Raw genomic sequence first — 25038 nt, 5'->3', positions numbered from 1 at the left:
GCCTCCACTCACAGGCCACTGTGACCATACCTCCATTCACAGGCCACTGTGGCCACGCCTCCATTCACAAGCCACTGTGACCACGCCTCCACTCACAGGCCACTGTGACCATACCTCCATTCACAGGCCACTGTGGCCACGCCTCCATTCACAAGCCACTGTGACCACGCCTCCACTCACAGGCCACTGTGACCATACCTCCATTCACAGGCCACTGTGGCCACGCCTCCACTCACAGGCCACTGTGGCCACGCCTCCACTCACAGGCCACTGTGACCACGCCTCCACTCACAGGCCACTGTGGCCACGCGTCCATTCACAGGCCACTGTGGCCACATTCGAGTACATTAACCCTAATGGCCGAGCTCGGCCGCATTTGTCCCTCCGTGCCCCCTCGGTCACAGAAGTACGTTGGCTTCCGCAACCCAAAGAAGGTGAAGCCACCCGAGGACCTGCAGGACCTGGGCGTGCGGTTCCTCCAGCCGTTCGTCAACCTCCTGTCCAAGGCCACCTACTGGTGGATGAACGCCTTCATCACGAGCGCGCACCGCCGCCCCATCGACCTCAAGAGCATCGGCAAGCTGCCCATCGCCATGCGGGCGCTCACCAACTACATCCGCTTTCGCAACGCCTACGAGGAGCAGAAGGTATCCCGTGTCGTAGCCGCATTATAGGATTTCTCCCGTTGCCTACCGCAAGAGACAAAATAAACACGTTTAAGACGATGCACCTTGCACGCGTGTGCATATTACGAACTGGTGTAGGCGTGGTGTCTGATACATTAAACATTGTGATGCTTCTGGGCCCTACAGAAGCAGAACGCCCCAGCCTCAAACTTGCTTATTCCAACTAGTTTATCCCAACTAGTTTCCTCAGGTGGGTCTCAACCCCCTCAGCAGTAAGGTATAACGCCCCCTGAGGAAGGCAGCAGGGTGTTGTATGTATGTATGTTGAACTTCTTTCGCCTTGTACTTAGCCAACCGTTCTAATCGGAGGTGTTACAACCAAGCTAAATGAATAAGTCAATGACTTGCTGCCAAAGGCTTTGACCGACCATCATCTACACATTGAACTTAAAATAAAACATTGCCATTTTTTTTAAACCAATATAATAGATGAGCTACAAGAAGGCAACCTGGCTGCAAGTACAATTAAAGTCACGTGGCTTATGTGAAGGGGTTGGTGCAGTGATTGGCTTCATCATTCCCACACAAAATTTACTACACACAGACAATCTGCAGTAGTGCTGCATGACATGGACCAGTCTCTACCAAGTGTTGTCTGATTATTATGACATCAGGATTCGTCTTCTTAGCTACCACCTAGTTCTGCACTGGTAACACATATTTAGGAGTTACTGCACATGTCACTGTGCAGGTTTTCGCCATTTAGCTGCACAGCTTTCTGATGTCTTTTCGTGTTGTATCGCTCGCAGCATGTGGAGCGAAACGTCGGACACCATGCCAAACAACCCAAAAGCACATCGGAGAGTTGCTGTACATAACAGGCAAATTATCTAATTCACGCTTTCAATGGGGGTCCAAATTTGAATGTCGATTAACTAAGCGACCTTTTTCTACGCCTGCATATCTTGCACGGCTTGCAAGAATACGAGATGCAGGCAACGGTGCTCTCTGTAATAACCGCTACAGGTCTCGCACACCTGCCGTGTGAGGGAGACTGCCGAGTAACTTGCCTCATTTTGCCTGGCCTCGTACTTGCGCACTGGTGGCGTCGGCTGCGTGTGTGTGTGCGGTGCTAGCTGAGAAATGCGTTTCTCTGCCGCTCTCTCTCCGCAGCTGTCTGCCGGAGAGGCGCAGCCCCCCTCCATCTGGCGCTCGCTGTACCGTGCTTTCGGCCGGCCCATCCTGCTGAGCAGCACTTACCGCTACCTGTCCGATTTGCTGGGCTTCGCCGGCCCCCTCTGCATATGGGGCATCGTCCACCACCTGAGCAACAAGGACAAGAAGCTGCACCCGCAGGTCAGACTCTTCTACCGGCTTGACTCGGTTTGCGCACTCGCTGCAAACCTCTTCTCACAGCGGCAGTAGCTGCCGGAACGTGACACCAGTTGGACTCCTGGTGTCGTGTGACACGTGGGGGTGGGCCAATCGAGTAAGTGGAATGTGATTTCACCTGTGTTCTGTAGATGCACAGCCCTGGTTTAATACGACCTATATTTATTTTGACAATGATGCATGTAATAAACTTGTTTTGGAGCTTTCCTGACTGCTGGAAATTAAATAATAGAGTACGACGTTTCAATTGCAACACAAGCAATCATCATCAGATGATGAATACGACGTTTCGATCATCAGATGATGATTGCTGATGATGATTGCTTGTGTTGCAATCGAAACCTCGTATTCTATTATTTTATTTTATTTAGTTTCTTTCTACGTGACTTTACCGGAAGAACCAAAAAGATGCATGTAATCTTAACTATTTTTTATTTTAATATTGTTGGTTATCTTTGGTAGAGCTCCCCTAAAATTAAACCTACGTATAGTTGACGTATTTTTTTTTTCTGATGTCCTTGCTCGGGGTCACACTTTCCTGGTTTTTATTGCAGCTTTGCGATTGGCTGACTGTTCTTTCAAATTGGTTAGTATTTTGATGCTGTAATTTTTGCAGTAAAACTAATACCTCTGTATTATAGCCATGTTGATTCAATCTAGCTTAGTTTTCAGGATTGCTTCTTACACGACCGAGTATGAAGGGTAGAGTTTCTGATGGCATTTTGGCAAAACTCTAGTCGAATGAATACGAACATAGCCATCGTGAGTGTATGTCGACAGTATTATGACCACAATTAGAACGGGATGGAGAGCCCGATGTGGATGTAGTTATAACTCAGCTGTGTGGAATTAGTCCATTTCCTTTTACAGGGGATGTAGTAGCATTCACCACTTTTGGTTTTTGTTGATAATATCTAAGAACATTACCGGCTAAAGTATTAATATAAATCCTGTCTTTACCAAAAGCACCCAAATTTGGACAGTCTTCTAAATTTCTAAATTCTTGCTTTTTTATAGCAAGTATTTATCTGGATTGTTTATTTATTAATTCATTTTATAATGAGGATAAATACAACTGTAGAACAAAAATACGAATGAAACCTATGATACAATGTAATTGCGATACTTCATGTCATCTTGTCACATTGCATGTTGGGGACTGAGTCACTGCTGGTATCTGTGGACTATTTTCTCACAATCAAAGTCAAAGAAATACCTGGCTGAAATGGCCATTGGGGCATTGGTGCTCATCTCCTCTTTATAAGCCGTGAGTCAGTTGTGGAAATTCAACATTCCTATGGTAGAGGATAGTCTATCCAAATGACGACCACTGTTGCCTTCCCCACATAGTGGTACGGAACTAAGTTTAAACATACCAGAGGGACAATGGGCTGAGTCGACCCCAACCAGGGTTTGAACTCACGAAGTTTTGATTGCAAGCTGCTCGCCCTACAAGCTCAGTCAGCTCATCTCACAATAAAACCACATGGGAATGTTAATTACAATTTTGTCAATATAAATGTATTGTTAAAACCGCCTCCACCGACACAGCCAGTTAGTAAGGTTTGTCACGTAAACAAAACATACCAATTTGTTAGTAGTTTAGCACACCTGTGTGGTGGAGATTAAACCCAGAGCATTTACAAATTCAAGTATGATGTTTCGCCGGCAATTGCAACCAGACTCATCAGGTGACAGCCAGAATTAAAAAAAGCCAAAAAATAACTGTTAAACGATATTTGTAACATGCGATATTTTTTTTTTCATTGTGCATGCAGCACAGTGCCACTCTAGTAGCTAAATGTGTCTGATTGTCGTGCAGCAAGTGAAAAAAGTGAAAGACGTGGTGCCACAAATTGGTTCGTCATTATGGACCCACGGGCAAGCACACGGTGCCACTAGAAACGCCACATTCACCACAGATTCAATCTGGGATAAGGTGAGCGCAAAGTTCCATAACAATGCCCCTTCAAGCTTTGACATTTTGACCACGGCACCGTAAAGATTCTTAACATGATCTAAAAAACACAAAATAATGCATGTGATTCATTGTTAATACCTGAGGTTCAGAGCCCAGACTCAGGTAACATTTGGATTCTTTCGGTTTACTGTAAGTGCTTGAGGCTCATAGGGACAGACTATTATAATCCTTAGGATTCGTATGGGTGTCAATTCGTGAAGCCCATATGCTCCTATGCAATGAAGTTTGGTATTATACTTATATAGTGTCCCGCAAGCATATTAATATAACAAATACTCATGCCAAATATTAGTAAATGGACTAAACATCCAAATTCAGGATCCTCCGGAATGATAGCCTTGAGATTCAGTATTTCACGGATAAATAAAGCACTGCTATTTGTGTTGTAATCTTCCCCATGTTTGTTCAAATGTGTTAATAAAAAACGAATTACCCTTTGTCAATCCACTGCTAGATGAAGGCCTTCCTAATTCTATGTTACCGATGGGGTTGTTTGACCATATTTCACCACTCTGGTTCACATATCACTCGCTGCTGGCGTTGGCCTACGCTGGGATTTAGGTAGCCAGCTTCAAAATGCAAAGGTTGCGAATCATGGTGCCACCACTCCCTCAATTAAAAAGGTCTATAATAAGAATCAGAAAGGGTTTTATTCGCCATGAAAGTTTGCACAGACAAGGAATTTACTTTGGCAGGAAGGTGCATATGTTCAACATACAGTAATCTTAAATCTTAAATAAGTGGTGTACAAATCTAACTATACTAAAGATACAAAGTCTAACTAATACTAAGGGGCTAAAGTATGTAAAACATTTGAATGAAATATAAATTATAAAATAGCTATAATATACAATATAAAAATACAAAAATACAAATAGGGTAACATAGTGCAAATATAGCAAGGTGTCATTGTGCAGATAAAATGTTAAAAACAATGTAAACAATTATTGATCCTCTTCAGTTGTTCTGCTTGGAAATACATAAATATATTATATTATGATGCAACGTTTAAAATACATATTAAAGTCAGGTTTACTTTAATAGTTCAAACAACATTATGCAGCACGTAAAAAAAGCTTGAATCTTGAACAGGAGTTTTGTTTCGATAAATTAACACACCAGCTGATGATTGATTTCCAAATGTGTTGTTGTGAGAATCATCCTTCAGTGCATGGCAGACAGGTATTTGATTATATCAATGGGTTCAATATATTGGTAGGGTATAGAAGACCGTGGGGGGAGGGGGAGCAGGGAAAGAGTGGGGGTGGGGTGGGTTGAAGGATTTAATGCAAGCAATAATAGTTATAATGAGGAGTCATGTATTGTGTTTGAGTTTTTTTCTCTCCTCAATTTGTACTTTTCATGAGTGGGGCCCTGCCCCACCGGCCTCTAATGCACCTCCGATTAGCACGGTTGGCTATGTATGGTGCGAAAGAAGTTCAACATACGTACAGTACATAGTGCCGAGCCGCCACTGATTTGGGCTTTGAGCCGGCACCATACCTGCCCTGCGCGTGCACTGCTATCATCCCCGGGTGCCTCACGATCGGAGACAGTGGCTGCTGATACGCGCGACGCATGCACTTGATGACAAGTTGCGAGTGCTGTAGCCTCTTTGTGGGATCGCGAGCGGCACACGGACAGGGCACTAGTGTATCAGGAATGCGGCTGGTGTTCGTGCCTTCACTGGCTTCCGAATTCTTGTATCATTCTCCCCGTTTTAAACCTGTACCATCCATTGTTACAACATTGTGCATGATACATTTTGGAGTGAATTGCATTAAACATTTGGCGTTTGAGATAGAATTACAGTCTAATCGTGCACTTTGGAGCTAAGGGTTGACAATGCCAATGTGATAGAATTTAGTGTATGCATGTTGAACTTTTTTTGCACCGTACGTAGCCAACCATGCTAATAGGAGGTGCAGCACACGGTGAAAATTACATCACATATATCTAACACTAATGTTCCATGTAGCATTGGTGGCTAAGCAGAGGGAAAATACACATCGCATTGGTCTCTGCGTAAAAAACATTTAAAATGGTTACTATAAACGAATCCAACATCTTGGCTGTGTCCGTCCTTGAAGTGAAATTCTTGAAATGTGGCTCGTTGACAGCGAGTCCCTCTGCTGCCTTAGCCATGTGCTTTGTGCCAATTCCCAGGACAAGTTCTTTGGCGTGTACTTCATCTCGTCACGGGAGTTTCTGGCCAACGCCTACGTGCTCGCGGTGCTGCTCTTCCTGGCGCTCATCCTGCAGCGCACATTCCTGCAGGCCTCCTATTACGTTGCCATCGAGACTGGCATCAACCTGCGGGGAGCCATACAGGTCAGAGAGAGACACTTGAGGACTCGCCTGCACGGGGTTGCACGACGCGGCACGGGGTGGCACAGGGCCGCCGGCGTCACTCCTCAGTAACCCCATGTAGGGTCTGGATATAGGAGCGTACCGTAGAGTTAATCTAGAACACCCAAAACTGTAAAAGGGTGCGGAGGTAGGAGGATGGGCTCCGGGATTTTCTCTACGCTCAGAGTACCCTCGACCCGAGAGAGTGGTTGGGTTAGTTACATAAACCTGGTCCACCTTAACCTGCTCCTGTTTAAGGAGAAAAGCACACGTCACCCCCCCCCTCGCCATGCTGATGTTACCCGTGTTGGTATATGCTCTCTGATGTGATGACTGATGTTGGTTAAATAATAATAAAAAAGTGCTGATCAGCCCTCAGTGTCCAAATTACTTAGGTTACTGAGCAATCAAGACAGTGCTGCCCTGGGGGAATGTAACAGTGGTCATTACCATGACAAGACCATTGCCCTGGTGGTGAGGTGTCTGCCACTGGCGTAGAATGACAAATAGCGATGATCAATAGCCCCGCTGATCGTCTGAGCAGTGAGACACTTTGGGCTCAAGATCCATTCGAGCAACAGACCTCTCACACTAAAAAACATATCGACATAATGTACCCACAATAGTGTTCTGTACACCCACACAGCGCTGTTTGTATAAGGCGTGTCTGTTTTTGTAACATGCTGTAATGTTGGTAGCCTTCAGTGCGTGCGTGTTTGTGTCCTCCTTCAGACGACGATCTACAACAAAATCCTAAGGCTGTCCACATCCAACATGTCCATGGGGGAGATGACCATCGGGCAGATCTGCAACCTCGTGGCCATTGACACCAACCAGCTCATGTGGTTTATGTTCCTGTGCCCCAACCTCTGGGCCATGCCAGTCCAGGTAGGTTCTTCCACTGGGATTGCCGTGCCACGGGCTCCGCGCGGTGTGACGATGCGGTTACTGCAATGGGTGCGCTGTGGCCCAGGGCTTCCCATGGACCTGTGAGCTTTTTTGGGGGTCCTCAGAGGTGTGCTTATGGCTTGAGAGGTAGAAGTTTCTGTTCCATAAGCCATCACGGATAATTTGTTGCTTTTCGTTGTCAAATGTAGTTTTCCAAAATTGCTCTTTCGTGTTCTCGATTAGCCTCTTCAGGATTTTTATCCCAATCTGCCTACAGCAACTGTCCTAGGAATACATATTCCGTTGTATTTACCAGTTGGATACCTACACCAATTAATTTAAAGTTTGTTATACTTTTGTTTTGCTCATATTTACCTTTGGCCCAACTAGGGCACCCATCTTTGTCGAGTTTTTCAGTCATTTTCCGTAGCTCATGTCCATGAGCCACCTTATTCTGAGACGTATAGATATTAACTCCATGGCTGTATAAAGATGTTACATAAACTCAAATGTATAAACTTGAAACACGTGCCATTAATAGCTATGCTTAAGGGTATATATATGTACTAATTTTATTTTTTATCAGGAATATGGAGATCTGAAATTGCCGTGCTGCTGTTTCTAGGTTTAGACGATAATCATTTGCTTCCTATGTCCTTTGCGGTTCACTACTGCTGACATAATTATTCAGGCCGATTTCACCAAGCAAACCTTGTGCCTCAGGTGACTGAGTAATCAACATCGACTACTTCGCCGATCCAGGACGGGAGATGGGAAATTACCTTACAAAGGATAAATAAGGAGAAAATATATACTGTATGTCCCTCCACGTAATATGATATTTTAACAAATGGCAGAAGAGTCCACAAAGAAGTATGAACAATTTGATTTGCATTGATAAACAGAGAGAGACACAAATTAGGTTTATCGTTTTAACTGTCAGGAAATGTTGAGTGGACCTGTTCAAGACTTGGGCAAGACACATTTTAGACATTCTGGTCCTGCTATGTGTCGGTAGTGTCGCGGTTAGCCCACTGCGCTACAAACCCCGGCAACCCAAGTTCGATTCCCGCTCACGGCCAACACCAGTGACGATAATATGAATCGGTTCTGGGCCGACCATAGGTCGACTCAGCCTAAAATGAGTGCCTGGTGTGGTGTCTAAACATCGCAACTGGGGAGACAATGGCAGCCGGGCATGGTGTGGGCCACCAACCCCCTCGTGTGCCATTCTGGCCAACATAGGCGCTCGCTCACAGAACTTGCCCCAAAAGTTTCTTAAGGCTACGCGGGGGATCTTTGTCTTTTGTCGCGCAGATAGTGATGGGGGTCATCCTCCTGTATAACCAGCTGGGAGTGAGTGCGCTCATCGGGGCCACGGTGATCGCGCTGCTCGCCCCAGCGCAGTACTACATCGCCACCAAGCTGGCCGACGTGCAGAAGTGCACGCTGGTGAGGAGTGCGCACCACCACGCTCACCGAGCTGGCCCTCACCTGGTGGCCCAACGACTAAACCGCTCCGTCATGTCATCATTGGGCGGTGGACATTTCTTTATTTCAGTGATTGATCTGCTTTAACTCGTAGGCTTTCGTGGGAAATATATTCATAGTGAAGTTTTTTACACCATGGGAACCTCATTTGCCAGTAAAAATATGATCATTGGTTTTTAACCCTTCTATCTGGCAACAAAACTGACACCTATTTTTTTTTACAAGGAGTCATGTTTGCATAGACCGCAATACCTGCAGTCATAATACAAACATAAGACATAACTCTGACAATGTGCACTGTCCTTGAAGTTGATTGGTCCACACCCGAGACAGCTTTCCTTAGAGCCTAGTCTCACATGGGTTGGACCAGATGACTGCAGGTATTGCGGTATATGCAAACATGACTCCTTGTAAAAAAAAAGGTGTCAGTTTTGTTGCCAGATAGAAGGGTAATAAACCAATTATCATAGTGAAGTTGTTTTTTGTTTTGTACTCAAATTTTAAACGTTATGGGTTTACTCTCTAACACATCGGTGTGCTGAAGCAGTAACTAATTGGCACGTTTTGTTCACGTGACAAACCTTACTAATTGGCTGTGTCGGGTGGTGGTGGGTTATCAACGCATTTATATTTATGCAATTTAACCAAGAACCAAAAACCTTTATGATAATTTGATGTTTTGTGGCTGTGATAGGTAATGGGCAGCAGGGGGAAATGCAGAAAATATACCATTGTTGTACTGTACTGTGCGACCATATCAATGCTGCTTTCCTTCACTAACCCCCACTTACCGACATGCGGCATGGTAAAATAACTTCCATTCCACGCAGGGATTAACAAAGAGGGCCATAATGTTGAGACGAGCATTCGTTTATTGGTCGTTAATATTTTATCTCAAAATTTTCACACACGCAGCATGCATTAGATGTAAACACAAACCAGTGATCGTGAAAATGCTTTTTGATGTGCGTGATGATGAAGTGAATATAACGTAATGTCTTTCATTGTCCGATATCGTGGCAATGGAAAACAAAAGCCACGTGTGTGTACATGCTCACACAAAAATATTTTACGTGTGCTGCACACGTTTTTGCAACGTGTTTTGTGGGCTGTACCGCGTGCTGTTCGGCATAATGTCCTACATCTCATGCCACTTGCTGGGAGCTTCTTCGGGAGCCGCACGTGCATTCGAATGCTGTGATACATCTAGACACGTCGCACCCTGGTCTCAATCTGAAGTTAATGCCAAGCAGAAATCACTCCGAGAGGTTTTCCACATCTAATCCGACCAAAGAAAAACTGCTTGGGCTTTACATGAAATGATCCATGGTGCTCTCAGTCTCGACTTCTCTAAACGTAAATACGATTTAACGATACGTCCTACTGCCTATGCGTTGACCCAGCTCTAGAGTCTTCTCAGGCTGTTCATCGGTGTGGCTGAGAGACACCTGCCCCCTTGAGAAGCACAGACAGCTAAATGCTTTCTGGCATTTACAGCTAAATGGCATCTGTCGGCATTCAAAAACACAGTGCATCATCGTCATCGTCATGCAGTGCAGTCATTAAACGAATTAAATGTAGTTTCCTGTGAATGTACTTCAACTTTTTTCCACAAACGAAACCACGTTTACTCTTTAGCTTAAGCGGTGACGGTGTTTTTCTTGTGATCGTTTTCAGGAAGGGTCGAATGACCGCTACCGATGTTGTCTGAAACTTAAATAGCCACTGCATCAAGTAAATGTCTTTAATTGCTCCACTTATCCCATTATTCCATTAATCAATGGCTTTAACTTCCTTGTTTGAGACTGAATTCACATTACGCATGCTGAAATGTGTACTCGTGTTTCTTGTTACCTTTCCCTCCCGGTAATAAGCGTGCTCTTCATGTTAGAGCTATGTTGCATCACATATATACTTATCTTTTACCGGTTGCCAATTTGTATGGGCCAGCCAATCCTTAATTACTATAGCCTTGGGTAGGAATGACGTCCCTCGAGGCATTCCTTTTTAAAAAGCTAAATGTTTTTTTCCCCACCACGCATCAGTTGTTCTCAACCTGCTCGGTATGTCAGCCCCCCAATTAGAACCACAGAGAGGTCACATATCCACTGCCTCTAGTCAACGCGGAGTTAAAAAAGGCATTTGTTTCATGTTGTGTATTTGTGTGGTTTGTAAGGCATTACGGTGTGCTTGATGTTCCCTGCACACATTAAAAATTCTCCTGCATGGTATCCACGCCACAGCCTCTCGCCCCCCCCCCCCCCCTGAAATGCTGGGGAAGGCGGGGGGGAGACAGACCCCATGAGTTGAGAACTACTACAATATTTGGATTGCATTTCATTGAAATAAAACTTTTTAGGAACAAAAGTTTCACATCACCTACTCCTCACAGCTGATATCATCACCAATGTGAACAATCAGCTTCCTGCAATCCCCGATTGCTCTCGGGTTCTTTTTAACGGACCATACAGTTGACTGCAAGTACATACAGAATAAAGTAAAGATGCACAGTAGCAATGTCAGAGCGGGATTACTGCGAGACTTGAAGACTAAGCGGGCAGCCGAGAGGGCTTGCTTAATCTTTGCAGACCGTTTCAAATGTAACAACATTCTGCACGCACCTCCCCGGTGTCGGTGGTCCGGCACTACGTAGACTCGCAAACACTGGAGCCCGGCGGGTCAGGAATAGGGAATCAGTATACATATAGTAACTCGTGAATATGGGAAACTCGCGAATCCAGAACTCGCACATAGCGAGGGTTTACTGTGCACACACCTTTTACATTTGGTTGACGTAGACCCATTATTACCACGTGATGACTTTGCGCGCTGTGAATATCCGGGTAATTTTCCTCAACTGACATTGGATGTGGCATGGACAGGAGTACTCCAACGAGCGCCTCATGAAGACGAGTGAAATGCTCAAGGGCATCAAGCTGCTCAAACTGTACGCCTGGGAAAACATTTTCTGCTCCAGCGTGGAGACCCTGAGGGAGAAGGAACTCAAGAGCCTCAAGACCTTTGCCATCTACACATCCCTCTCCAGTGAGTTCCAATTCTCCCCTCGTTCCCCCTCTCGGAGGGGGCACACACTCGACAGGGTGGTCCGGATGTCTCGTGACCCCCATGTCATTCTCTAGAAATTAATATAGTTTTTAAAAGTAAGGTTATATTTAAAGCAGAAATGAATATTCAAAGGAAAACAAAATATGGGTCAATGAATTGGGAGTTACAACACATCTGGACCACCCTGTTCAGTGAACCTCTTTCCTTCTCGAGCACCACTCTCTTCTTCTCCACTAATTCTCTCTCCAGTCCTTCCTTCCTGCACAGAACCAGTGAGTGGCCTGGTGATTATTCCTTCCGCACTCATGAACTAAGCTGCGTTAACTTTATAATGAACAATGTTAATTAAAATGGCACTGTTGTAAAGTTGTATTTATTAATAAACACCTGAAATGTGTTTATTTACATTACAGCAACAACACTGGGTCACGACCCGGCCCGCACAGACAGTGCTGCCCTACCCTCGCTCCCAATTTGTGAACTTCACATTAGTTTGCTACTGTCTTTCTCTCTCTCTGTGCATCTCTCTCTGATCTCTATTCCAGTGACCCGGGTGCTGCTGCGCGGTCCACTTTCTGCCCCGCCTCCCCCCCCCTTCTCTCTCCCTCCCTACTGCCGAGGCCTATATAACCTCGTGCCACGGCAGATCTCTCGCCTACTTCAGCAGTTTTTCTTGCTCTGGTTGTCCCACCTGATGACGATTGCTTGTGTTGCGATCGAAACATCGTGATTTTTTATTTTTCTACCTACGTGACTTTACCGAAAGAACCAAAGAATATAGTTATATTCATATTTAATCACGAGCATAAACACACCTGCTACACTGGCTTACATTCATCAGCAGCTCACTCAGTGCCTTACATCATATCTTAACCACTCCATCGCCCTGCTGTGGTGCTGGAGTCTAACCAGGGAGACCGCCCAGTGGCAGCTCTCACGGTGTCATGACTCAAGTTGAATGCTCCACCATCCTGCAAATGTGGATTAGTCTGCTAGTAGGGAATGGTGATATTGGTCTGGCTTTGGGGCAGCTTGGGACTGACCAAGAGCAAGCAGGCGCCACAAATCTCATGAATAGGGCCACGTTTGTCACAAGAGACGTGAAAACAACTGTGATCCTCATCTTCTCACACTGCCATTTACCTTGATGCATGCTTACCAAATCACTTAAGCATGCACCCACAGTAATGGACAATGTCCTTGAGAAATAACAAACAATGAGCCGACAGCAAATATAGTATGGATTTTTTTTATTATCAACAAATGCATATGTAGTGTAAATTGCTGACAATAACAATTGTGCAATGTTTCTGAATTTGTTTGAAAATATCTATTGCATGCTATCACTCAGCTGTACTGGTCTGAGACGTTCTCAAAATATCCCCTCTGTGTGTGTGCAGTTTTCATGAATGCTGGAATTCCAATTGCAGCCGTCCTTGCCGTGAGTATCACCCACACACATGTTCCTTCCTGCCCATCATGAAACCATTGTGACGTATGTATGTTTAACTTTTTTCGCACCGTACATCGCCCACCGTGCTAATCGGAGGTGCGGGGAAGGACAACAAACTAAACACAAAAAGCAGTTTTAAAGGATTTTTTGTGACAGTGCCCAAGTGAAGGCACACAGCTCCATTTGTTTTCCATTTCATTCACTCATTGCTCAAGGAGAACATTTTGCTTGGCTTTGGATGAAACAATGATTGGAGTTCATCACAAACTGCGATCTTTCAGAGCAAAGTAGCTCCAGCTGACACGAAAATGTTTCTCCTTCTGTGTTGTCAACACTATAACAGGGATATTTCACTGATAGCCGTGTAACCTCGCGCACGTGTGTGTGGGGAGCGGTGGCGCAGCGGTTAGCATGCTGTGCTAAGAACTCGATGACCCGAGTTTGATTCCTGCTCACGGCCAACACCAGTGACGATTATCTGTCCTGGGCCTTCCCTAGGTCAACTCATCTGTAAATGAGTACCTGGTTACGGTGTGTAAACATGACCACTGGGGAGAGAAAGACGGCCGGGCGTGGTGCTTGCCACCCACCCCCTCGTTTACCATTGCCGGCCTTCATAGGTGATTTTACTCGCTAACAGCGATTGCCCCAAGAGTCTGTTGAGGCTATAAGGGGGCTCTCTGTCTTTGTTTTTTGTGTAGACGTTTGTGGCTCACGCCCACATTGAGGAGACCGAGCTGACCCCGTCGGTGGCGTTCGCGTCTCTGTCGCTGTTCCACATCTTGGTGACGCCGCTCTTCCTCCTGTCCACGGTGGTGCGCTTCACCGTCAAGGCTCTCGTCAGGTAGGGCCCAGGTGCTCTTCAGAATAATTGTAAACATCATTTAATTTACGGTGAAAGGATGCTGCCCCGGTGTAACGGTCAGCACACCGGACTTGCAATCCAGATGTCATGCCAGGGCAGTTGAAACAATCAGGACCTTGTTAAGGTCCCTCGTCATCGCTCGAAGGCATGCCAAGCCCTTTTGGACCCATACGATTAACCTTCAACAATGCAAGTTCAACCTCGATGAAGTTTAGAGTATTGAATGGAGTTCAAAAGAACTCACAAACAAACACCTTATTGTGAAAGAACCAATGCAGAAGATCCCTGGGAATGATCTTCCACGAAGCTCATGGTCGATCCGCACAAACTATGGCAGATGCGGATTCCTCATGCACAAATGGAAAATTAAAAACTCTCCAGTGTGTGACTGTGGTCATCCAGAACAGACTGTACAACATATAACTGACACCAGTGCCCGATCCACAAATACGAAGGAGACATTACAGCGATACACTCCGCTACTCGTGACGAAGTTATCTGAGTTGACCACCTGAATGTGAAATTGTTGTTGTTTCTCTGCATCAACGTCAACCATACGGCAACAAGAAGTTGAAACAATGGGGCACATTTCTTAAATCCCCTGGCCTCTATTCACCGAGCAGTATAAATGGGTTCATCGCAGTCTATTAGCGGGTTGCATGTGGTCGGGTAAAGTTTGCGAACTACCATCTGGATGGATATCCATTGTTATTTACATGCATAGATTAACCCCCCCCCTTTGCCTTCGTACCTGATTGGCTCACAAGTGACAACATCACATTTATCTGCATCCCTCTATTTAAAACTGAAACAGGAGGATTTCTCCACAATTTCCGGCTGTTGTCTGATAAGGCTGGTTGCAATTACCGGCGAAACATCACGGCACTCGAATTGTAAATGTTGTTGGTTTGCTCGCCAACACACCGGTGTGTTGTACTAGTAACGAATTGGCACGTTTTGTTTATGTGACAAACCTTACTAATAGGCTGTGTCGGATGGTGGCGGGTTTAACGACATATTTATATTTACGTGATCTAACCCAAAAACCTCTATTATGGGTACTACCACCTCTTTGAAGATATCTGGCTGCTGTGAAAGAGTAGGCCAAAATTCCATCTAAGGAAGCTCTCTAGAGCTCTCTCGAGTGAGGGCTCTTCCGCCAGCAGTAGCGAGAAGAAGATATTGCAGGGCTGTTCTTCAGTTTGCAAGGAAAGCCTCATTCAGCACTGTCCTTAATTGGGATGTTTTTGAGCAGGGTCCGTAATTGGGATGTTTAATTGATTCCTTTAAAAGCAGTATTTTTTCACGTGAAAGAACCCTAAGTACTCAGAAAAAACCATGCATACCAGTGGATAACTCTCAAAGCTCTGTACAGATGGGTTTATGAGCCCACTTGCTGTACTGTTACCTCATGACCACCTCACAAACCTAGTGGGTTGTAGAGTTTAACATTTGTTTAGGTGATCCACAACCCTGCTCTTCGGTCAGTTTGTTACTTTTTTTTAATTTACAATAATTGTGCGTTCCTAGCAGTCATGGTAATTTTACGCTGTGTGAGCCCTGAGATTCATTCGGGTCACGAATTAGCCTCGTGGCTTTATTGGTGGCTGGTAATGCAATGAGCAATAGCTACTCCTCTGTCAGTCTGTGGGATGCTCCTGACCACTGCAGGCTCATCTGGCTTGAGTGATGCTTTGCTTACACAGGCTGCGACTCTTTATGTTCCTCTGGCTTCAGGAATTGTACTGGACCAGGTTTTTTTTTCCTTGTTGGAGATTGTAGCCACTTTAGACATCTTTTTACTGGGTGGTTAGACAAAGGCCCTAATGTGTATCTCTATCACAAAGGTGTCATCAGACAATGGGACAGTAGACATTCTAGAAGTGCCTGTGGGTTTGTTCTGTAATGCAGAACATTAATAGACTGCATTGGCATGGTGGATTTGATAGGATGAAACTAACTGAAATCTTTAGTATGAACATACATATATATGGTTAAGGTAAGAGAGATAGATATTGCTGTAAGGGTCAGAGGGATGTATTTTAACAAAGCATATAGAAGATACGTTTCTGGCTTTTCAGTGTAGAAGCATGCAGAGAATGTTATAAATGTCATGAAAGGATATGGTTAGGAAGTGTGGAGTTTGGAAAACAATTTGGCAAAAAGTGGCATTGATGTAATCTTCTTCTTTTGTATGGTTAATGTAGATGCAGAGCAACAACTACAATTTCACATTCAGGTGGTCAAGCCAGATAACTACGTCAGGAGCAGCGGAGTTTGATCGCTGTGATATTTTCTTCGTATTTGTGGATTGGGAATTGCGTCGTTATGTTGTATGATCTGTACTGGATGACCACCGTCGCACACTTCTGGAGAGTTTTGAATTTTCCATTTGTACATCCGGTATCCGCATCTGCCATGGTTTGTGCAGTGGATGTGATTTAGGGTGAGCTATGAGCTAGATGTACTGAAGAAGAGGAGGAGAAGGAAGAGGAGGCATCTAAATTTAGTGACACATTCATTGTGCCTGGCATTGTAAGTCAATCACTGCTCACGTCTGAGATGAATAATGCCCCAGTCACGCTCGTTCTGCACCTGACTAAGAATAGCTCCTTGGGCCTCTTTCATGCATTTTCAAATCTTCACTGTGCATATTGCATCAATTATTCATCCGAACCTACATGGTACATTCAAACGGTTTGATGACTTTTTTATTTTTATTATAACTAGAAAAGTAATGCATCTCCAAAATCATATTATGACACAGTACTGTGGGCCATAAAGTGACGTGAAAACGATTGTTGCCAAGCATCATAATGCTATAGCACACATGATGAGAACACAGCTGCTCTACTTAGTGTCTCATAGCGAATGCAGGTCCAGTAAGTGCAGCCGTATTAACCCCCACAGCTCTGTGAAGCCTGCATTTGGTGTTTGAACTGGAATTGGCAACACACAGGCAAACTACGGTTATGCATGAAACAACTACGGACGTTCAGAAGATTCTGCTTTTGAAGTGTCGCGTTAAGAATAGCGCACTTGCTTGGCATGCCGCGTGGCCTGAAGTGAAATTTTATCTTGCAATGCCGTGAAGCTGGATTGGTAATGGTGTGACGCAGCCACTCGGCAGATAGCAGAGGCCCGGGGAGTTGTGCCGTCCGTTGTCCATCGTGTGCCAACTACACCACGATCGCCACACCTCTTCGTCCCATCACCATTGTCACGTGGACCGGTTTAGCACCATCGTAGTCCTGTCTCTCTGAGTGAGATGATGTGTATCGAGTGTCTAACCCGGATAATTTACATGAGGGATTTGAGATTTTGGAGTGTGTATTAAAATAAACATGAAAGTTATATCAATAAAATATAGATACAGTAGCATGCGGTAGATAGTTTTAGAGGATTTACATGATGACCAATATTATCATCTTAAACTCTACTTCCACATGGCGAGTATGTTAAATGTAACCATGTAATAGGTTTATATATATATATATATGTAGTGAGTCCAACTGAGTTGCAGACGTTGTCTTAGGAGCAACACGTTTATTAACTATTTGCAAAACATACTCCAGGACTATTAACACCAAACTAACTACGCTACGGCAGAACTAGACACGGTGCCACTATCCCGGTCCGGACCACAAGTTGGGTCCCGGACCGCGTGGCTGGAGGCTTTTTCAAGCTTGTCGTGGATCTCCTGCCTCTCCAACAGTAAGAACCCCTAGCCCCTTACAGGGCCCCCCTTATATTGGGCCGGGCTGGGGCTGGCTCCGCCTCTCGCCCCGCCTACCTTCTCGCCCCTTGCCCGAAGGCTCTTGAGAGTTCTTCCCAGACCATGTGACCACCCATTGGCCCCCTCCACCGATGGCCCCCTCCAGTATCATCCGGTCACATGTCCCCAGGTCAGCCAGAGTATCATGCCCCCAACGTAACCCCAGCTGGCTGACTCTCGCTCTCTCAACGGGAGCCCGCGCCGCACGCTGTGCGTGGTGCCACCGCGCTTCACCAGCGCTCACCCAAGCCCCCACTAGGGCTGGTACTACACCCCGTGTCCAGGGTGTACCCACAACAGTATACATCCCGCCGTGGCCTCGCAGGCCCGGCACCACACAGTGACATTTCCAGTCACTACATTTCTATAACATGTAGGTTTCCGTAGCAAATACAGTGATCTATATTTGTTTTTGGGGAAAGCCACTTGGCTTCGAAGCAGTTTGAAAGCTCAAAGCAATTTGTAAAATACGTCATATGTTATATTAAATGTAGTCAGGAAAGTCAGAATTGTATCAATACATTGTGAGATATAAAATCTTTGTAAGCATAACAATCTCAACGGGTGATTGAGGCTTCATGATAATTTCCGCATAGAACCTCCAATGCATGGCATCATCCAAAAACAAATGTAAATCTTAAGCACATTAATATGCGTGTATGATGAACTTATTTCGCACAGAATATAGCCAACTGAGATAATCGGAGGTGCAACGGAAGGACAATAAACTCCACACAAAAAGCAGTTCTAAAGATATTCGTCCTAAATCTAGATTTAAAAGTGCATAGCTCCAGTGGCTTCTTCATATCAGAAGGAAGAGCATTCCAGATAGCCACAGAAGCGCATCTGAAAGCACGTGATGCAGTGACCATCTTTGTTCGATGGCCAGCCAACAGCCGCTGCGAGGATGACTGGAGTGTCACGTGATGGATTCAAACATTTGTCCTTACATTGGTCACCAATTTCCCAACTTTACTATGCTGAGAACTATAGCATGGCACTGTAAAGGCAGTATGGAATTCTACTGCGTTCAAGTTCAAGTTCATTTATTAGGTATAGCCCTGTGAGCCATTCAGCTCTTGAATCGGGTGCAACCGCAACAAACAAAAAACAAAAACATGAACAAAAAAAACATCTTAAAGTGAATATGTGACTAAGTGCAAAGAGAAAATCCAAGAAAAGACAGCAAAAATATTGCAGAAAAAACACCGTACACCAACGCTGTGTGCAAAAATCCCAGTGGGATGCAAGTCAAACAACAACAACAACCACAAGACAACTTAGATTAAGGCCATCAGTCTAACTCTGTACTACAACAACACAAACATGGCTAAACCAATACACTTTTCGAAATCACCAAAATAAAGCCATGAAGGCAATGAAAAAGCAATCATAGGAACTGACGGAATTTTAACAATAAATGGCATAAACAACATGTACTACCAAAACCCTGCAGCCATAGCTGGCTGCATGAGTCACTCCACAACAGCAGGAGCATCAATCGGAGTATTGTAATTTTTCAATGCACCTTTAAGATCAGCACACTAAATCAAAACACAGGTCATACTTTGTAGCGATCATCCGGAGCGAAACATTTTATTTTAGGTCACTGAATAGCACTGGCAGCTAGGGGTGTACAACTCCTCTAAAGCAGTTTTGAGTGAAGATCTCATAGGTAGTGACTCAAGTTTCAATTTATTTGCAACAGCATTCCAGACCCTGGGGGCATCAATAGCAAAGGCCCTTCCTCCAGTATATGTACGGCAATAGGGAATATTAAGCTGGTAAATGAGTGTAGACCTTAGGTCAAATTTGTTCTTTGAAACAGAGACGAGATCCAGCAGGTAATCTGCAGATTTTTTTGCAAGTACATCATGAATAAATAAGATCTGGTGCACAAGCCGTCGAACATTCAGAGATGTTAAGTTTGACCCAATGTAGAGATCACAGTGGTGAGTCCTATATGGGCAGTTCAATGCAAATCTTAAGGCCGAGTGATACATTGAGTCAAGCTTCTTCAGTACAGTACTTGGGGCTGATTTATACACAATATCACAGTAATCAAGTAGAGGCAGTACGGTAGCTTTAATCAATTCCAAACGGAACATAGGAGGGAAGCAGTGCTTGTGTCGATATAGAAAACCAATTTTAATTTTTGTCTTTTTCCCAATATAATCAATGTGATCTTCAAAATTCAGTTTTGAATCCAGGATGACCCCAAGATACTTATAGATCTTGACTTGCTCTATTTGATCATTATTTAAGGTATGTAATTGGGGGAAAATAACTTCCCGCTTTAGTCCTGGTGAGAAGCATAGCACCTTGGTTTTGGCAGGATTTAGGACTAGTTTAAGAGCAACTAGCTGATGTTGTAGTTTGTTGAAATCACTCTGGAGCTTAGCAATCACGTCATCCGGAGAGCGGCCAGCAGTAATTAGTACCGTGTCATCTGCAAAAAGATTTACCCTGGAATAATCCAGTTCAGTGCCCAAGTCATTTACATAAAGAGAAAACAAGAGGGGGCCGAGAATGGAACCCTGTGGAACCCCTTTTGTTATCTTAACACTGTTTGACCTCCAACCATCTGTGAATACAGTTTGGGTGCGAGAAAAGAGGTAATTTTTTAACCATTTTACTGTGTTTTCGGAAAAACCGAGGCAACTTATTTTACTAAGCAGGATGTTGTGGTCTACTGTATCAAAAGCTTTGGACAAGTCAAGAAAAAGACAGGCGCAGTACTGCTTATTATCAAGGCTACTGTAAATGTGATTCAGAGAGTCTAATGCAGCAGATGTGGTGCTGTATTTTTTTCGGAACCCAGATTGTTTTAGATGTAATAGATTGTTGGCGGACAGGAAACTGCTAATTTGGTAGGTCAATAATTTTTCAAAAATTTTCATCAACGGGGACAAAATTGAGATAGGTCGGTAGTTATTTGGATCATCTTTAGGGCCCCCTTTGTGAAGTGGACGAACATAGGAATGTTTCCATTCTAGAGGAACTGATGCTTCTTTGATGGACAGGTTGAAAATATGGGCTATAGGTTTGTATATTAGGTGACCAACAGTTAGTAGAGCAAAGACGGGAATACTATCTGCTCCGGTAGAGGAGGACCCTTTGAGGTAGGACAGTTGTTTCAGAACATTATTTTCGTGGATTGGCTGAAAACTAAATTCGCTTAATGTTTGGACAGGAGTGTAGGAATTTGCATGAGCAGGGGTGACTCCCAATACATTATCAAATAGGGTACCAGCTTCAGAAAAATGAAGGTTAAAATTGTCAACTATTTTTTGGGGATCTGAAAAATATTCCCCATTTCGGTTAAGCTGAACGGGCAGATGATCTGTTTTGGATGCCTTTTCGATACATTTGATTGTTTTCCAGAAAATCCTGGCATTTCCATGAGATTCAAGGAGAGTGGAAGAGAAGTAGTTATTTTTTGCATGCCGTATTTTTTTGACGCATCTATTCCTTAAAATCCTGTATTCTAGCCAGTCATTGACCAAATTACTTTTCTGAGCACATGCCCAAGCCTTGTCCCTAGTTTTCATGAGCTTTGTAATCACAGGATCAAACCATGGTGGACGGTTGCCTTTAGTTTTAAATTTAACCAACGGAGCATGTTTGTTAAGAATTTGGAGAAACGTGTACCTGAAGGTCTCCCAAGCCGTAGTCAGGTTTGGAATATCACAGACCTTGTCAATATCCGAGTGAAGCACATCATTAGTAAATGCCTGAGTGCTGAAGTGTCTCATGGAGTGCTTCTCAACCAATTTAGGGGGGGCTTTGGGTCTGGCTGATGATCTCACCCCAAAAATGAAGGAGTGATCACTAAGGTTATTACCTAGAACACCAGTCAGTGCGAAATTGTGAGGGGCATTTGTCAATAGGACGTCAAGCAGAGATGACTGTCCCGGATTTTTTAGGTTGGGTCTTGTGGGGACATTTATTAATTGAAACAGGTTAAATTCATCTGCAAAATTTGTGGCCACGGCCGGCGGGTTTAGCCAATTCCAATTTAGATCACCCACTAAAACTATTTCACCTTTAGGGAGGCCCCCAAGAAGCTCTCTCAGTGCAGATGCAGCTTCAACATCCTTCCCACTAGGCGGTCTATAGCAGCACACTACCAATATGTGTTGATTATTAGGGAGAGTTATTCTGAGAGCCAGACCTTCAAAGCAACATTTTTTAAACAAGGAGTGAGCTGGTGAACATGCAATAGTATTACGAACATAGATGGCAATTCCACCTCCTTTAGATCCTCGGTCAAGCCGAAAAAGATTGTAGTTGTCAATCGTAATCTGCAAGTCATTGACGGCAGGAGTGAGAAATGTTTCTGTTAGGCAAAATATGTCCGGGTCAAGATTTGCTACTTCTAGTTTTAGTTGACTTAATTTAATCAAAAGCCCTCTGATGTTGACATGTAGAACACCAACACCTTTTCTGCCAGAAAAATCTACAGAATTATATGAGTTCTTTACATTTGGTCCAGGATGAAGCTCAATACCACCCAGAAATAAGAAAAGTAGAATTAATAGTTTGCACAGGTATTTTCTGTGAAAGGATGAAGAGCGACGAACCTTGGACGAATAGCAGCAGCTCGCAGATGGTGTTATTTTTAAGAGCAGAATGAAGTTTGGAAGGAGTGCTGGTGAAGTAATGGGACAAAGATAGGGTTTAAAAGGATATAATGATGGAGTGTAGAAGTGTCTATAAGTTGTTTCATTAGCAGGTGTAGTTGCAAATTTAGCAATAAGTATTGACGCGAAGTAACGCGGGTAGCCATTTGTAGAGTTGAGTGTGGCACTAGATATGGCCGGGAAGGACAGTAGTAAGATACACAGCAGGTGAATTGACATCTTTAAAACACTAAATTTAAACACACACACAGCTCACTCACACGCAGCTCACCCTCACCCACTCTCACGCACAGCCCACACCCATGCAGCACAACGCACACGTGGCCGCACACGCCGCCGCCATCTTGCTGCTGTTGTTGTTGCAGCTGCTGTTGTTGTTGCAGCTGCTGTTGTTGCTGCAGCTGCTGCTGCTGTTGTTGTTGCAGCTGCTGCTGTTGTTGTTGCAGCTGCTGCTGTTGTTGCTGCAGCTGCTGTTGTTGCTGCAGCTGCTGCTGTTGTTGCTGCAGCTGCTGCTGTTGTTGCTGCAGCTGCTGCTGTTGTTGCTGCTGCTGTTGCTGCAGCTGCTGCTGCTGTTGCTGCAGCTGCTGCTGTTGTTGCTGCAGCTGCTGTTGTTGCTGCAGCTGCTGTTGTTGCTGCAGCTGCTGCTGTTGCTGCTGCAGCTGCTGCTGTTGTTGCTGCAGCTGCTGCTGTTGCTGCAGCTGCTGCTGTTGCTGCTGCAGCTGCTGCTGTTGTTGCTGCAGCTGCTGTTGTTGCTGCAGCTGCTGCTGTTGTTGCTGCAGCTGCTGCTGCAGCTGCTGCTGTTGCTGCTGCAGCTGCTGCTGCTGTTGTTGCTGCAGCTGCTGTTGTTGCTGCAGCTGCTGCTGTTGTTGCTGCAGCTGCTGTTGTTGCTGCAGCTGCTGCTGTTGCTGCAGCTGCTGCTGTTGCTGCTGCAGCTGCTGCTGTTGTTGCTGCAGCTGCTGCTGTTGCTGCAGCTGCTGCTGTTGTTGCTGCAGCTGCTGCTGTTGTTGCTGCAGCTGCTGCTGTTGCTGCAGCTGCTGCTGTTGTTGCTGCAGCTGCTGTTGTTGCTGCAGCTGCTGCTGTTGCTGCAGCTGCTGCTGTTGTTGCTGCAGCTGCTGCTGTTGTTGCTGCAGCTGCTGCTGTTGCTGCTGCAGCTGCTGCTGCTGTTGCTGCTGCAGCTGCTGCTGTTGTTGCTGCAGCTGCTGTTGTTGCTGTAGCTGCTGCTGTTGTTGCTGCAGCTGCTGCTGTTGCTGCAGCTGCTGCTGTTGTTGCTGCAGCTGCTGTTGTTTCTGCAGCTGCTGCTGTTGCTGCTGCAGCTGCTGCTGCTGTTGTTGCTGCAGCTGCTGCTGTTGTTGCTGCAGCTGCTGTTGTTGCTGCAGCTGCTGCTGTTGTTGCTGCAGCTGCTGCTGCTGCTGTTGCTGCTGCAGCTGCTGCTGTTGCTGCTGCAGCTGCTGCTGTTGTTGCTGCAGCTGCTGTTGTTGCTGCAGCTGCTGTTGTTGCAGCTGCTGTTGTTGTAGCTGCTGCTGTTGTTGCTGCTGCAGCAGCTGCTGTTGTTGCTGCAGCTGCTGCTGCTGTTGTTGCTGCTGCTGCTGTTGCTGCTGCAGCTGCTGCTGTTGCTGCTGCAGCTGCTGCTGTTGCTGCTGCAGCTGCTGCTGTTGCTGCTGCAGCTGCTGCTGTTGCTGCTGCAGCTGCTGCTGTTGCTGCTGCAGCTGCTGCTGTTGCTGCAGCTGCTGCTGTTGCTGCTGTTGTTGTAGCTGCTGTTGTTGTTGTTGTAGCTGCTGTTGTTGTTGTTGTAGCTGCTGTTGTTGTTGTTGTAGCTGCTGTTGTTGTTGTTGTAGCTGTTGTTGTTGTAGCTGCTGTAGCAGCTGCAGCCGACCCAACTGCAGTTGCAGGCGTTAAAACTATCTGCGGGTATTGAGTCATGAACTGCCCACACTGTGATTAGGATGCCAGTTCGTATTATTCAGTGGAAATATTCAGGACTAAAACTGCTAAACTAAGGGAGTCTTTCAATCTATTCTTAGGAAAATTAGGTAGATGTCCGAAGACGGACTGCACATTCACTTTGTCATCACATCGTATTTACGAACTTCTATTTATTCAGGACTCAGACGTTAGCCTTTCTTGTATTATTTTACTGCAGCGGGTGTCTTTATGTGGTATGCTGATCTCCTCTGCTCAATCTGCTTTACATCTTAAGCATGTCTGGTTGTGATGTATTCCGCGTGCGTGGCACTAAGTGCTGCTTAGTCACACGATATACATTCTGAGTGTGTCTGGATGTGCTAATGTGCAAAGAATGTCATCTTGCCTTCCTAAAATAAGCTTGCCTGGCCATTCCATGTGTGTGTTTTTTTACGGGGAACAATGTCATAGCTGGTTCACGGAGAGTGCTGTTATCGCGACAACCAAAATCCAATTCCCGGTAGTGTACAACATCAGTTCCAAGTTGTATATATAAACCAAACATGGGCCCCTCCCCCAGGTCAAATCGGCCTTAAGTGAGTGTCAG

General features: G+C 45.1%; 1 protein-coding gene across 1 annotated transcript in view; it reads left to right on the top strand.

The window, feature by feature from the left end:
• Nucleotides 1-25038, top strand: part of LOC133351506 (ATP-binding cassette sub-family C member 8-like) — a 106036-nt gene that overhangs the window by 24850 nt on the left and 56148 nt on the right. The window contains 8 exon segments of the mRNA XM_061566765.1: nt 405-647; nt 1800-1982; nt 6166-6330; nt 7081-7236; nt 8554-8688; nt 11610-11772; nt 13194-13234; nt 13948-14090. Of these exon segments, the coding sequence (XP_061422749.1) occupies nt 405-647; nt 1800-1982; nt 6166-6330; nt 7081-7236; nt 8554-8688; nt 11610-11772; nt 13194-13234; nt 13948-14090 (1229 nt within the window).

The sequence above is a fragment of the Lethenteron reissneri genome, chromosome 37, assembly GCF_015708825.2.
Source record: "Lethenteron reissneri isolate LAM-NWPU_2019-01 chromosome 37, ASM1570882v1, whole genome shotgun sequence".
NCBI lineage: Eukaryota > Metazoa > Chordata > Hyperoartia > Petromyzontiformes > Petromyzontidae > Lethenteron > Lethenteron reissneri.
This window is presented reverse-complemented; position numbering and strand designations above follow the sequence as displayed.